We start from the raw sequence: 14,359 nt of genomic DNA, 5'->3' as shown, positions 1-14,359 counted from the left end.
TTCTCCACCAACATTGACTCAAGAAGTGATTGTTCTTTATTAATTGTCACATCTATTTGAAAATTTGACATAATATGTAGTTCAGGAGTTTCAACACTGGAAAAGAACTAAAGTATCTGAGGCTGCACTTTAGAATTTTTGTTTAACTTTGCAGGTGCTGTCATAAAAGTCTGGAGAACTTAGGCCTTGAATTGCTGTTTCCCAAAAACAATCTCTCTCGGATTCTTGTTGGGAAAGTGCCACTGTGTTTTGTGGAGAGAGAGGCTAATGAATTGCGCCGTGGAAGGCATACCGTGACTAAGGGAATTGTGCAGGTGAGATATGCATGCAGGTATTAAATGATGGTTGCCCTAATTCACTGTTCAGCACAAAGTTTGGAATTTCTATTACATAAAAAATTACAGCTTCCAGTTGTTTTTTTACTTTTATGCCAGAAGTCTGGATAAAAACCTGAAAATGTAAGATAACGTAGAGTGAGAAAACTCACGCTTTCCATAATTGTTTGAAATCTTCATTGTTAATAAACCTGCTACTTCTGAGTTGGTACTAATTGTAGCTTGTTTAATAAAGAAGCGAGCTATGATCTATTTTTTCCTCCAGTTGGGTTTATGTGTATATTGGCAAACAATTACTGTACTGTGCTTGCTTTGGAAAAAGAATATGCTCAGTTTCTGATAATAGTGGCTTTACAAAAAAATTACTGAGAACTTGTATCTTTAAAAATTTTAAAGTATATATCATTATATTCTAATACTTCTGTTATTATTATTTGATAATCTTTTTTTAGATGATAACATTTCTTTGAACATAAAACAGAAACTGAATTCTGACATATTTTGTTTATTTTTTCAGGAGCTCATTCAAGAACAAATTGAGGTATGGTCTTTTGAAGATAATATATGTATATATTTTGAAGAATGCTATGAAATGAAAATGTTTTACTAATTAAAATTAAAATTAAAATGAGAAGATGTACTATGTTTGATTTTCTATCTATACAATTTACAGTTTTGGTAGGTTCCTGTTTTCATCAGTAGCCAAAATAGGCAGAGAAGAACTTCATTATGTTGCTTAATATTAAAAAATATAATCTAATTTTAAAAGAGCAAATCCAAAGAGCAAAAATTTTCCAGAATAGTTTAATAAAATTATTTAACTATGGAATCCATCTTTATTTGCCATCAAAGGGAATTTTTATGAGTGACTTGAAAAACCATAACATGGTCCACATGGATTATTATTTTGTTGTAAGGATTCGGAAATGGACTTATATTTATATATATCCTCACTAAAAAAAGTCATCAGTGAATCAGTGCAAGTTGTGCAAGTTAATTTTCATTTTATAATGTCAACAATTATAGGAGAAAACAATCGCAAAATCAGCAATAGGAATACAAAATTGTATCAAATTCACCTGTTTCCTGGTGTTCAAACGTGACTCCAGATCAGTGACTTTAATACACATGTGCAACCTTTTTTATCTCAAGGGTTTCTGAATAGCATGCTAGAAATAAGTTGATAAATCTAGGGCAAACTCCATAAATTTAATTTAGGTATATTAAAATTATATATGTTATTAAGCTCAAATTAAATACAATTAAGTGCAGTTTAATTAAATACTTCCCATATATTTAATATTTTCTTCTTCTATCATATGAAAAAAATAAAATTGAGCAGCAGCTTTTGGAGGAGCTCTGGCACTATAGCTAAGGTTTTCAAAGACTACAGGTTGTAATTTGTACGTCTCGTTATGTCTAACTACTAGTACTTTTCATTCTTCATTCAACATTTGTAGAAAATCAGCCAATATACTCTTATTTTCAGTTACTACAGACAACTGGTGGGGCACAAGGGACATTACCATTAACCATTCTGAAAGTGCTAGCTTCCCAGGCCTGCCATGGTAAGGAAAATATTGTTTCATGCCTTTTTGTTCTGAAGCAAATATGCTAGATGTCAGCGCCTCAACGCTGGCATAGAGAGCAGAGGAGAGAGATAAGCTCTGAACTTTTGCCTGCTAAATCCCTTTGAAGTCGGGTTGTCGTGGAAATGAGGAGGGGAGACATTCCTGGGAAATGACGAGACAAGAAGGCTGGAGAATGACTTGGAAGATAGCCAATGAGAAGCAGAGATTTGGGGATCGGAAAGGGAGGGATTGGGGGGCAAAAGGTCAGTCTTGTCCGCATCGAGTCATGATCCGGTTGCTGTGCTCAATTATCACTGAACTATCAACTATCACTGAAAAGTCAGCAGTAAAAGAGAACAGCAGGGATCCATTATTTGTCTTGCTGAAGAATTTGGGACATAATTTACACATTGGCTATGCTTTAGATTGTATGTCGATTTTCTTAGTAATTCTGAATCAGAAGGCAAACAGAATCAGCTGTTAACTACCTGTATCACCTGCACTTGGGACTTTCTCTGATTCCCACCCAGGACTCAGCAGGGTATCATTGCCCAAGTCATCATTTGGTTTTCAGCTACCCCCAAGTGCCCCTGAGGAGATCCCTGATGATTTGAATTGGGATTTGATCATCTAGCAAGTGAAAGACATTGTAGCTCATTCTTCATGGAGGGATTCTTGCAGGGAAAGGAAGCTCTGCACGCTGGTCCCAATGGATTATTCCAATTTGTAATCTGAGGCTATCTGAAATTTCAGAGATGAGTCCAACATAATTTTCTTCCTTGTCCCACTTTGCTAATCATAAAGATCTTTTTGCCATCGGAAACTTCTAATTTCCAAAAGAACCAAACAAAAGACGATGGGCAGCTTGTGGGGTGAGCATCAATACAACGAAAGGTTCAGAGAGAGATCCATTGGATCAAACGGCTGTCCCCAGTATGGGAGGAAACCTAGGCCAGCCCAAGAGTATATGTTATAGCTTTAGCAGGCTACATAGGTATCTTAATTTCCCAGTGGCTGTGTTCCAGATTAGTTAAGGACTTAGCAGTTGCATTTGCACATGCAATATCTGGGGTTTTTAACCTTTTATTTCTTTTTGCAATGTAGTGTTTTTTCAAATAATTTAAAATTATAAATGAAATAAATAAAAGCAAATACAAACTATGTCAGTCATTCCTTGCCAGAAAAAGTCATGTAAGGGAAACCAGATATAATTATTTTCTCCTTGTAGCCCTTTAGAATAAGCCATCTTTAAAACTATTTTCCTCTTTTAGCCATATAGAGTAAACCAACTTTATAAATCTTCCCTGAATTTTTAAGATCTCACTTTTTAACCCTCTCAGAAAGAGACCCAGAACTAGTTTTTTGTTCATCTGTTTTTGTAGTCACAAGTCTTTCAATACTTAACCTTTCATTTGTCCCTCTCAGTGAAATCTTTCTAGACCTTAAAAAATTATTTTATATATATATCTAGTAAAAAATTAACCAAATCCATTTCCTGGTATAATAATTGTACAGTTCCTTGGGGAATAAATCATCAGTATGCACTATGTGTCCATATCTTTCTCCATTTCACTGCTTATCACAAATATCTCTTCAAAATAATTTCAGAATTATCAGTTAAAGCTTCATTACAACATCTGTTCATTTTATCAAGAAGTTTGTCTATGTGCTCAAAAATATTAGCAAAAAATATTCAATAGCTTTTGTTATAGAATTCTGCTCCATTCTTTTCTTTATCCTTTATTTGTCTCTAATGTCCAGCCTTCAAGAGCCGTTATCATAAAATCCCAAAACAAAACTATTTTCTATGAGAAAGTTCATTTTAATTAAATCAAAGTTAAAATTCCAAATGTATCTGGCCCTATAATTCATCATTAACAATCTGAAATCCATATTGTAAGTATCATTTTCCTTTATTATCTACAACCCGCTCCCTCCCCCCCCTTACAGGTAGTCCTCAATTTATAACCATAATTAGAATTGGAATGTCCATCACTAAGCAGTAAATCATGCCTGATTTTACAACTTTTTTTGCCAGAATCTTTAAGTGACAGAGAGTCATTAAGAAAATCAGGCTTCCCCCATTGACTTTGCTTGTCAGAAGCCCCCTGTAATTATAACAAATGGCAATTACATGACACTGGGATGCTGCAACCATTGTTCATACTTTTTTTTGGAAATAAAATTGTTTTGGAAAATAAAGAAACTAAAGAAAAAGAGGAACTAAATATTTTACCACAAAACTCTCCTACTCTTCTTTCTTTTCAGGTGCTATTAAATTCAACGACAGCTTGACTTTTGATGAAAGTTGCCATCTTATGGCTTCTTTGTCATGTTGTCAACTGCCTTTCCAATGTGCTCACGGGAGACCTTCCATGTTGCCTCTGGCAGATGTGGATCATTTGCAGCAGGAAAGTCAGGTAGGTACAGAGCACATAAGATGCACATTGTGTTGACTGTTACTCTGTTACCTGTGTGTCAGTGTCATTTACTACGGGCGTTGGTAAAATAGAATCATAGCTGTGAGATGGGTGCCTCGATATATTGTTTAAATTAGTAAAGGAATAAAATCCCTTGTTGCAGTTGAATGTTCTAAGATATTTAACATCAGCTGAAGAATTTTGTCCTATTCTTTTAATCTGAAAGAACTGAAAGAATGTCAAAATATGATATTGCCCAAATACCAAGAATATGTTATTAAAATTGGAGGGAAAAAACATAAGTAACCTGCACTATGCTGATGACCCTACTCTGACAGTTGAAACTATGTAAGATCTCCAGGCTCTAGTAAAATAATAATAATAATAATAATAATAATAATAATAATAATAATAATAATAATAATAATAATAATAATAATAATAATGAAACACAGTGAAAAATGGGACTAAAATTATATATAAAGAAGACCAAATTAGGTACAATAACTTAGAATTGACAGTGAAGATGTTGAAGAGAGCTTTTGCATTTTATGATCAACTATAAAAGAACAGCAGCCAAAAAATATGCCGCAGACTAGCATTTAGTAGTGTAGCAATGAAGTCCTTGGAAAAGTTATTCAGATGCTGGGATGGTCTACATCTACAAAGACCAGAATAATGCAAATAATGGCATTCTGTGTAACTTCTTTTAGAAGCAAAAGTTGGATTTTGAAAAGGCAGGATAGAAAGACCATTGATGCTTTTGGTATTGAAGAAACCCCTGGGAATTCTGTGGACAGCGAAGAAAACAACCACATGCATCACTGAACAAATGAAGCTAGAGTTCTCACTTGAGGCACAAATGACCAGGCTCAAATTAGTCTGCTTCAAAGATGTTATATGAAGTCCTAATTCTCTAGAAAAGTCTCTAATATAAAGAAAGGTGGAAGAAAACAGGATAACCAACATCCAGATGGATAGTCTTAGTTATAGTGGCCATTGGAAGACCTGAAGGATCAGGTTACAGTCAGATAGTCATAGAATTATTAGGAGGCAGCACAGACTTGATGGCACATAATCTATCAATATTGGTACCATTATAACCATTAACTACTATCATCAACAGCGGAACACTCATTTTAAAATAATCTAAATTGGGTATCTCTATTTCTATCTCTGTCTGCTCAGCAGTTATTGCTACAGAACAGGAATAGCTGTATTGTTAAAGGGCAAAATTTTCAAAGAATACTTTTTTAGGTTAGGGGAATTAATTAATTTTTTGGGGGGAGGATTTCTTTACACACTTATAGTTTCTCAAACTGCACAGTTGTTTACCATCAAAATTCAGCAGCATACTGCATTATGGACCCTGCAGACTAGACAGGAATTTAAGAGTAAATTCTGGAGAAATCACGGAAAGGCTTAGGAAGGGCATACACAGCCTGCAAGTTTTTGATCCCTGCTGTATTGCATGCCAAATAGTATGTAACAAATTTGAAAATTTGTTAATCCGAATGCCAATTAGTAATAGAGGATTGTCTGGGTTATTGTCTTAATTATTGTCAATGAGCCATTGGCATTTTTTTCCCTACAGCCGAAACCTAATCTGGCCAAATTAAGAAAAATGGTTAAAGCCTGGAAGCTCTTTGGGAAAGAAAAAGAATCTACTGTGGAAGTTGAAGCCTCAACAGTTCTACCAGTATGAATACAGGTGCTATCTAAACACTTGTTTTTGTACTATGAATTCCCTGGTATTATGGAAGAGGAAAAGTATTTCGAAAGGAGTCTAATGTTTGGAGCATCTATATGGGAGTCAGAATCAAAGATTTTGTTCCCTTAGGGAACATGGAGTAATTTCATGTGCACTGGAATTGTTTTTTTTTTAATTTGGAAAAAAAAAGCATTTTTTTAAATGAACCCTTGCCTCTTTTTACCAAAGTAGTTTCACATATTTGCAAAACTCTGATTTAAACAATAATTCTGGTGTTTTATATCAATTCATAATGGGAGCTAAATTTAAACCTGATTTCTAGTGCAGGTTGTACTTTTTAATGAATTGCTATTTAAAAACAGTCTTCCATCTTTTTGCTATTGCTAACATGGAGCATAGATTACTTTAACTTTCTTAAAGTATGTATCACCTTTAGATGAAAGCAAAGTGAGAACAGGTTAAAAAGCAATGTAATTTCCATTTTATATTTAGTCAGTTTTCTATTCTATCTTCTTTTTGAAGCTTTTTCTATGTATTATAGAAAATATTTCTCAACAATTTAAGAGCAATGCCTTCTTTCATGAGATCAAAAATAAGCAATTCTGATAGTCAAATGTTTTAGAGTACAGTTCTCACAATTCTTTATCACTGACCATAAAGGCAGAGGTTTATGGGAACTGAAATCCAAAGTACCTGGAGGACATTAAGTTGGCTATTCCTGAATTAGTATGGCACCGGCATATGAAGACTTCAGAATTTTGTGGGATATTACTAATAAAGCTGTTGAAACATACCTAGAGGTCTCATCCCAACAGAAAAAGCACAGCTAAAAAAATACTTTTGAAGATAGCACTTTCATTTTTTGTAGTTTATTTATTTTCCCAATGAAAATATTGGTATTTGTTATATCACCCATTTATTCTGGAATAAATTAAGCCCATAGTGCAAAGTTTCAAAGTTCACGATCATCTGGATGATAAAGTTCGCTCATAAGACGATAGATATAAGAAGGAGCGTTGCCTCCAATGTTTGAGATGAAGAGTGTAATAAGTTCTGGAGGAACGTAGTCAAAAACTGGACAGTAAACATTGACCTTTGATAGAATCTCTCCTGAAAGAAAAAGATTTACACGATTGAAAAATGACCAGTAACACAAAGAGAGAGACGGGGTGACCAGCAGATATGTCTACTGCAAAAAGCAATTTAGTTTCATATTATTTAGAATAAATTATTTGCACTTAGGTCCATTGAAACCATTGAAAAGTAGTTATGACTCATTAAAGACCTACTTCAATGTAAATGCATTCAGCTGAGAACTTAGTTACATGCATAAATCTATGTGTGCTGGTATTCTGCCTTAAAACAAGGCATTGCTATGAGGAGGGGAGACTGCTGATCTAAAACTTCTATTTCCCCTTGAGGCTCTGGGATTAGGTGAAATGTCTACCAGCCCTTCGGATTAGCATAGGTATTTTCCCACCCACTGATTTACAGCAAGAAACAACAAGTATTGGAGCTTAAACACCAATGAAAACATGGTCACTGGTGGTTCCACCTAGCTACTTTGTTCATGTAGTACAATAGCCCAGCTGCCAGAGTGGTTCCATGATGAGAATTCCCATTAGAAAAGGTTGGATGCTACGTATCTAAATTAATCATTCAAAAGTCCAGGTTGTAAGCAAGTGCCTCCAGCTTGAAGCTGACTAATTTTGCACATGCTGAAGATCACACTTGGAAAAATTGAACAGGACTCTTAAGTGATAAAATTAACTCATTTCTCCATAGCTCTCAATTAACAAATGTTTTTACCTTCTGTAAAAGGCAGTACTTCCTGTGGAGAGACAAACTTGTGGAATGAATCCTCTTCATTAAGAAACTGAAAGTGAGAAGAGCAAGAGATAGAGAAGGATTAGACATAATCTCAACAACTCAATATTCCCCTGCTCAGTAACATACGTTAGAGGACCTCAAACTTCATTACACCACAATCCCGTGAAATGAGAAATAATTCCCTATAATCCTACTGTAAATAAAACTAATAAAATAATTGAATTCAAAAACCTGTTTGATTGCCCAGTTTTTGATAGAGGGTTAGATCCAAAGATTTAGCCATTTCTCAGAACTCACCCAGGGTTTTGTTCCTCACTTTAACTGAACAAGCACTCTTGTCAGTTTGGCACAGTTGAACCTGAAGAAAGTTTTGAAAGCATTCCTACTTTGCCTCCACAGAACTGATCAGCCTTTTAAAGTAGCAGTGGACCTTGTAAGTTGCTAGCAACTTGTGAGGATGGGGAGATTACAACCACTATCTGAGAATCCCTGCTGTGTGCCATAAATTTTGTTAGAAAAATGCATCACAGGGCTCACTGTTTCACTGACAAAGGTACGCAGATTCTTCTCTGAAAGGTACACTGCTTGCTTGCAGACCGCTAGCTGGATTCCATTTTTCCAGTGCAGTCTTATTTATCTTTATATTGCCACAGTAGCACTTTTGTATTTCTCTCAAACAAAGATACAGTTCAAAAATCACTGCACTTGCCTGTGGTGTGAGTTTGAACATGGGTGCACAGACAATGAGAGGAGTAGAATGGTGTTTGGCTGCTAGGGCCAGAGTATGAGTTCCACTGACGGCTATTAATGCGCCATTGGCCAAAATGGTTTTTGTTCCGATGATAACCTGCAAAATACAAGTGGACAATGAAAATTGCTTGTCATAACAAAATAAAAATTGATCTACAACATTAATAAATATTTTCTTTCTACATCATAATTTAAATGTTGGTTGCCAGAAAAAAACATGGTAAATTGTGGTCATATGACTGCGGGATGCTGCAGTCATAAATGTGAGTCGGTTATCAAGAGCCCAAAATGCAATCACGTGAGCATGGGGTATGTATGTGTGGCCATCGAAATTTGAATGGTTGCTAAGCAACTGGTCAAAAGTTGAAGTCCACCTGTAAAAAGAAATCTGGGTAAAGATACAATTGGAATGATACTGTATCACCAATAACAATACAACAATGCAAGATATACATATGTGGTTTTTGTTTTTCCTCTATGAAAATCTATGATTTGGTGTTCTGCCAGTAAAAAGAAAACATGTCAACTCTGAAGAGACAAATCCAAGAAGCCCACCTTGTTGACTCGAGACATAACAGCAAAGATGGCTGCATCACTCATGACCGTGGTTTCTATATTCTCTTTAGACAAACTGACAGCCATTTCATGGCCCTGCAAGAAAAAAAGATGTGGGAAGATTAATATTTGGAGAGATACAACAAGTAAACATTGTGAGCTATGCATTTTGAAGCTTCTTGAATGTATATTATCAAGTTAGGCCACACAAACAATTCAAATAAGTTCAGCAGAAGAAAGAAAATGCAGTGAGATATCTGGCTAGGTAATTTTGAATTGGGTAAGCAACAGTGCATTTCTGCTTCATGAAGTCTACACATATATCATAGTATATTTTTATTTAAAATGATGTTCCATGTTAAGCGTCAACACCAAATTAGTGCAAAGAAGTGTTCACATAACAAGCCCTTACCTGGCAAAAGGGTGCACATTCAGCCACAATGACATGGAATTTCCTTTTACGTGCTGCCTCTTTCAGAAAAGCCTCCACTGTGCGTGAATAACCAATAGTCATAATCACCTCATTGGAGTGGATGTGTTCCAAAGCCTGGGTGGAAATATTTTCAGTAGTGCTCTCTACAAGGAAAAGAAATCTAGTCATCTAGTCATCAAAGAAATCTAGAGAGAAGAGACAGAAATTTGCCTGGAAGACATCGTTCAACATTTCTCATAATTTCTCATATATAAATCTCTAAATTGACTAATTTTAACTGACATGGTTATAAAGATTTACTTAACAGAGTATCCGGATAAGTCTACATTTCATAGAATTCTCAATTGACAGAATCAGTAGTCATGAATAACTGAAATATAGTAATAAAGAATTGGTTGGAAAAGCCTAAAGTAGAATGTTGCAAAGACATTTTTAAAAGACCACCTAAATATTTGCTGACAGAATGCATAAGATAGGAATAGATCATTTTTTGACACTGATGGACACAAGAGAATCTTGAGATTATGATGTAGACTTTTTAAAAGAATAATTGTTGGGTGTGTTGTACATTTTAAAAACTCATTTGATTGAACATGGTCAATCCTAAAAGATATTGTGACATGCAAACTATGCATCACATCTTAATACCCACCCATCCTACCTCTGGATTGCTCTATATCAGTACTTTTCAATCTCAGCAACTTTAAACTGTATGAATTTCAACTCCCAGAATTCCCAACTGGCCAGAATTCCATAATTTATTTCTTAAGACTATCTGGAACTCATAAGCATTCTTGGAAATCATGTAAATTTTTGATGCTGGTATTTTGTTTTACACTATGCCAACATCTTATTTAAAATCAGGTGAGTCTGCTGATTTTTAACAGATTAGTACACATTACATTCCACAACTTAATTTGTCTTTGCAATTATAATTGGAGGAAAAGTTATTACATACAAGCTGCTTAATTTCTTCAAATTACACAGGCAAAATATTTACTGTAAGTGTTGTTCCATACAATGCAATTATTTCTTAGCATTGTCCAGTTCACAAATCAGGCCAGACTGCCTCTGCATTGTTTAAAATGTAACTAGCACTGAAGTCTTTCGACAGCATTCCTATTTAAATGAAAGAGATCTTTCTGCTGATTGGAAGGCATCTTAATGCTGCAATTTAGGATGTAAATTGAAAAATCTTATTTTACCAGGAATTATCTAATTTCCAATTCCTTCTATTCTACCATCATCTTCTCTTACCGAGTTCAAGTAACAGCTCTCTAATAGCATCAATAATATTGGCCCTTAGTGGCTGATAGCAGATCTTGAAATCTTCACTGAGACCTCCTGAGGTCAGAAGTTTGTGCAGAGATTCTTGCTGGTCACTCTCTTCACTACGTCCTCGGAGCCTGTGGAACAAATATCCAGGCAAAATGAGAAAATGTAGTGAAAGCCTGTAACATGGTCTCATCAAAAGATTTAAGAACTTTAAAAGTCATGTCTCTGGAAGGAACATTGTTCAAACTAAATGATAAGAGAATATCAAGCAAACAAAATAGACTTAAGAAAACAGCTTTAATACAGTAAGAACCATATGGAAGTAGTGGATTTTTAAGTAATTTGGCTTACAAGCACACACATAGCAAAAGTATTCCGATAAAGAAATGTAGATGGTTCCTTCGTACAATCAAAGTTAAAAATATTAGGAAACACAAATGAGATATTTGATTTTGATTCTTCAAAATTAATGTTACACAAAATATCTTCTCAGAGGATGCCAAAAGAATGAAAACTGCTGTAACTGCAACTGCAAGAAAACTGCTATAACTGCAAACTAAAGCAAACTTACCTGCTGTATTCTTCACGAATTATCTTCAACACTCGTCTCACCATGTTACCTACAGTGGTCTCAGATGGTTGGGCTGCACTCATTCTCTTACCTTCCTTACGAATCAAGTTCATTAACTCTCCTGAAATGAGAGGGAGATATATCTGCAGTTCAATCTATTTCTTCCCTTAATTACTTTCTTAATTTACATTCTGTTCCTCTATCTTCTCAGTTAACTGGACCTTTTATCATTAACCTTTAACCTGGGACTTTTGTAGTACATGACATTACGTGTGTGCAATTATCTAAATAAGAGTTTCCATGACTTGATTGTTTAAACCAGACACTATTCTTGCTAATTTTAATCAACCAATTAAAGTCAAGATTATACACTATGGGGCACAATAAAATATCAGGCTGATTCCATCTCTGTTAAACTTTCGAAAGTCCCCCTTTCATCAGGCTTGGGGGCCCCAAGGGAATGGTGAGTTTTGAGATGACTCCACTATTGTTAATAACTGTCATTCTCTCCTTGCCTTTTTAAAAACTATATTTTTAAAATTGTTTTTCTTTCATATTACTTTTTAAAAACTTTTATTGTGCACTGTCCAGAGTCACATTTTTGTGAGATGGGCAGCTATATAGATATGATGGATGGATGGATGGATGGATGGATGAGAATGTGACTAAATGCAATGGAAGATTGAACTTTTGTACCTATTAACTTTCATATCGTATTTCTGTTACAATATCACCACAAGCAATATTAAAAAAATATTTATAATACAATACAATAACTAAAAACCAAAATAAAACTTTATAAAGTTTTATTTTGGACAGTCTTAACATCTTTTCTACAAACTACAAGAGTCAATACAATCATTGTACTGAAAATATTACTTGTATATGAGTAAAAGCAACATATCTTTCAAAGAGCTTTCACCTGCAGATTTTAATAACCAGAAATTAATAATTATTAATATCTTTATTGATTCAATGTAACAAATAGTTTGTTAAATAACCAGCCCTAATCTTGAATTGAGCCAAGGAGACAAGTGAAAGGCTGTCAATATTCAGGTAATATGCAGTAGTAACTGAAAAATTCCATATTCTTTTCAAGAGTAGCCCTATTTAGAGCTTGTACTGTGGTATTTTACATGCAGTACTTTACATACAGTAATCTGCTTATAATTGCTGCTATATCCAGTTGTATCAACTGTGTGAAATGTAATCATGAGCAATGAAGTCCTTCCTACTGGGCAGCAAAGAATTCAGGAACATTCCATGCTATGAAGCTATCTTTAAATGAAAGCAAGACTACTTTCAGATTAAATTTAATTTTAATATCCAAATCAGTTTATTGCTTATCAATAACTTCTTCATCTTGCCTGGCAGGATCTATCACAAGATGCTCCTCAGTAAGTTTTATTCCACTTTGACAAACTTCCATATCAGTTTTTTTTCTTTTAACATTAGATAACATTAATGGTTCCCAACAATGAACAATCTCTCCTGGAAACTTCATGGAGATCAGTTGTGTCTGTAGGGGATGTCAAAAGGCTAAAAATATTTTTAAAACAAATTTTTGATTTATTCTATGCAGTCATTACGATGGTAAAAGAATAAGCTTCCTTTGCTATCTTCACTGCCTGGAAATAATAGCATTCTACTAAATTCAATATACTTTGTTTTAAGATTTTACCATTGCTTCAGTTATCTTTCTCTAACTTTCCTCTTCAGCTAAAATGGAAAGGATATGGAGGGTGCTATATTTACATAATATCTTTAAACACAAATTAGCCAGCTCATTATAGTTAACCGAGCCCAGCCCATATTAGTTTAAAGTTCGGTGTGTAATATCCAAGTAACTAGATTAATTTGATAAACCATTGTTAAGAACATCATCTCTTCCATACTTCAAATAAAGGTGGAAGAAAACTTTGCAAACTCATTCAAGAAAACATGGGGATACATCAGATGCCTGGGGTGAGCTTTAAGATGACCATCCTCCTCTCTGCAAAAAAGATGTTATTGGCACATTGTTTGAAACTCTTTAGAAACGGATGTGTCCATGCCAATGAAGTCACCAATAACTCATCCATCTTCAGAGGTCCAGTTCCAAATACCTGAGAATATTTTGACAGATAACATTTTGTCATCCAAGAACTGGAGAAACAAAACGCTGGAATGTTACAATTAGCCTTTCTACAGGGCAGACTTCCATCGCAACTGGATATTCTAGGTGGAAAGAAAAATTATATGCTGTGCAGTAGGCTTAAACAATAAGAGTGCTTCACTGATGGAACCTATATTGATATTGTTTCCTGATTGCTTATTTCTACCCTATGACTATCATTAAGTGTTGTACCTTATGACTCTTGATTAACATATCTTTTCTTTTATGTACACTGAGAGCATATGCACCAAGACAAATTCCTCGTCTTTCCAATCACACTTGGCCAATAAAAAATATTCTATTCTATTCTATTCTATTCTATTCTATTCTATTCTATTCTATTCTATTCTATTCTATTCTATTCTATTCCAGAGGGGCATCAAAGAAACTGACTGACTTAAGGAGCATTTTCACTTTTCCTGTCTTGGAAAGTAATTAGCCGTGCTTTCTGTTTTATGCCGAGCAGGGGTAAAGCCGGATTGAGGCAAAGAGGCTGGATCCAGCAGCCCGCGAAGGCACCTAATAAGCCTGTGCCTACCCCGCTTCCTCACCAGCATTGTCCCAGCGCCCGTTCGCCACGATCTTCCGCAGCAGCCCCACCGTCCGTCGGGCCACCTCCCCTGAACGCGGCAACTTTCCGCCTCTTTTCAGAAGCATCACGAAGTCTTCGATCTGGCCGGAAAGTTCGGACTCCTTCTTGGTGGTCAGGACCGACATTGCGGCGGCGGTGGAAGCTGAAAACAGTAACGATCT

At 35.2% G+C, this 14,359-nt stretch overlaps 2 protein-coding genes across 2 annotated transcripts in view; one reads left to right on the top strand and one right to left on the bottom strand.

Moving 5' to 3' along the window:
• Positions 1-8,097, top strand: part of MLH3 (mutL homolog 3) — a 24,023-nt gene extending 15,926 nt beyond the window's left edge. The window contains exons 9-14 of the mRNA XM_070940897.1: positions 155-314; positions 853-876; positions 1,825-1,903; positions 4,175-4,326; positions 5,921-6,037; positions 7,859-8,097. Of these exons, the coding sequence (XP_070796998.1) occupies positions 155-314; positions 853-876; positions 1,825-1,903; positions 4,175-4,326; positions 5,921-6,031 (526 nt within the window). The 3' untranslated portion in view covers positions 6,032-6,037; positions 7,859-8,097. The remainder of the gene's footprint in view (positions 1-154; positions 315-852; positions 877-1,824; positions 1,904-4,174; positions 4,327-5,920; positions 6,038-7,858) is intronic.
• On the bottom strand, positions 6,891-14,359 carry EIF2B2 (eukaryotic translation initiation factor 2B subunit beta). Its single transcript, XM_070940911.1, has 8 exons — positions 14,158-14,359; positions 11,452-11,572; positions 10,863-11,011; positions 9,585-9,748; positions 9,173-9,268; positions 8,577-8,714; positions 7,847-7,913; positions 6,891-7,147 (listed from the first exon to the last, which is right to left on the bottom strand). Exons 1-8 carry the CDS (start codon positions 14,321-14,323, stop codon positions 6,990-6,992), a joined length of 1,059 nt encoding a protein of 352 aa, XP_070797012.1. The 5' UTR covers positions 14,324-14,359; the 3' UTR covers positions 6,891-6,989.

This window comes from Pituophis catenifer, unplaced genomic scaffold (assembly GCF_029215685.1).
Source record: "Pituophis catenifer annectens isolate HBS135680 unplaced genomic scaffold, rPitCat1.0.hap2 SCAF_1, whole genome shotgun sequence".
Classification (NCBI taxonomy): Eukaryota; Metazoa; Chordata; class Lepidosauria; order Squamata; family Colubridae; genus Pituophis; species Pituophis catenifer.
Note: the sequence above shows the minus strand (reverse complement) of the source record. Positions and strands in the feature narration are given on the sequence as shown.

Excerpts from the sequence above, each read along its gene's own strand:
- EIF2B2 (XM_070940911.1), bottom strand. The coding sequence starts at position 14,323 with ATGTCGGTCCTGACCACCAAGAAGGAGTCCGAACTTTCCGGCCAGATC. Across the intron at positions 11,573-14,157 it reads CGGGCGCTGGGACAATGCTG|GAGAGTTAATGAACTTGATT; the intron begins GTGAGGAAGCGG and ends CTCTCATTTCAG. Across the intron at positions 7,914-8,576 it reads TGTTCAAACTCACACCACAG|TTTCTTAATGAAGAGGATTC; the intron begins GCAAGTGCAGTG and ends TCTCACTTTCAG.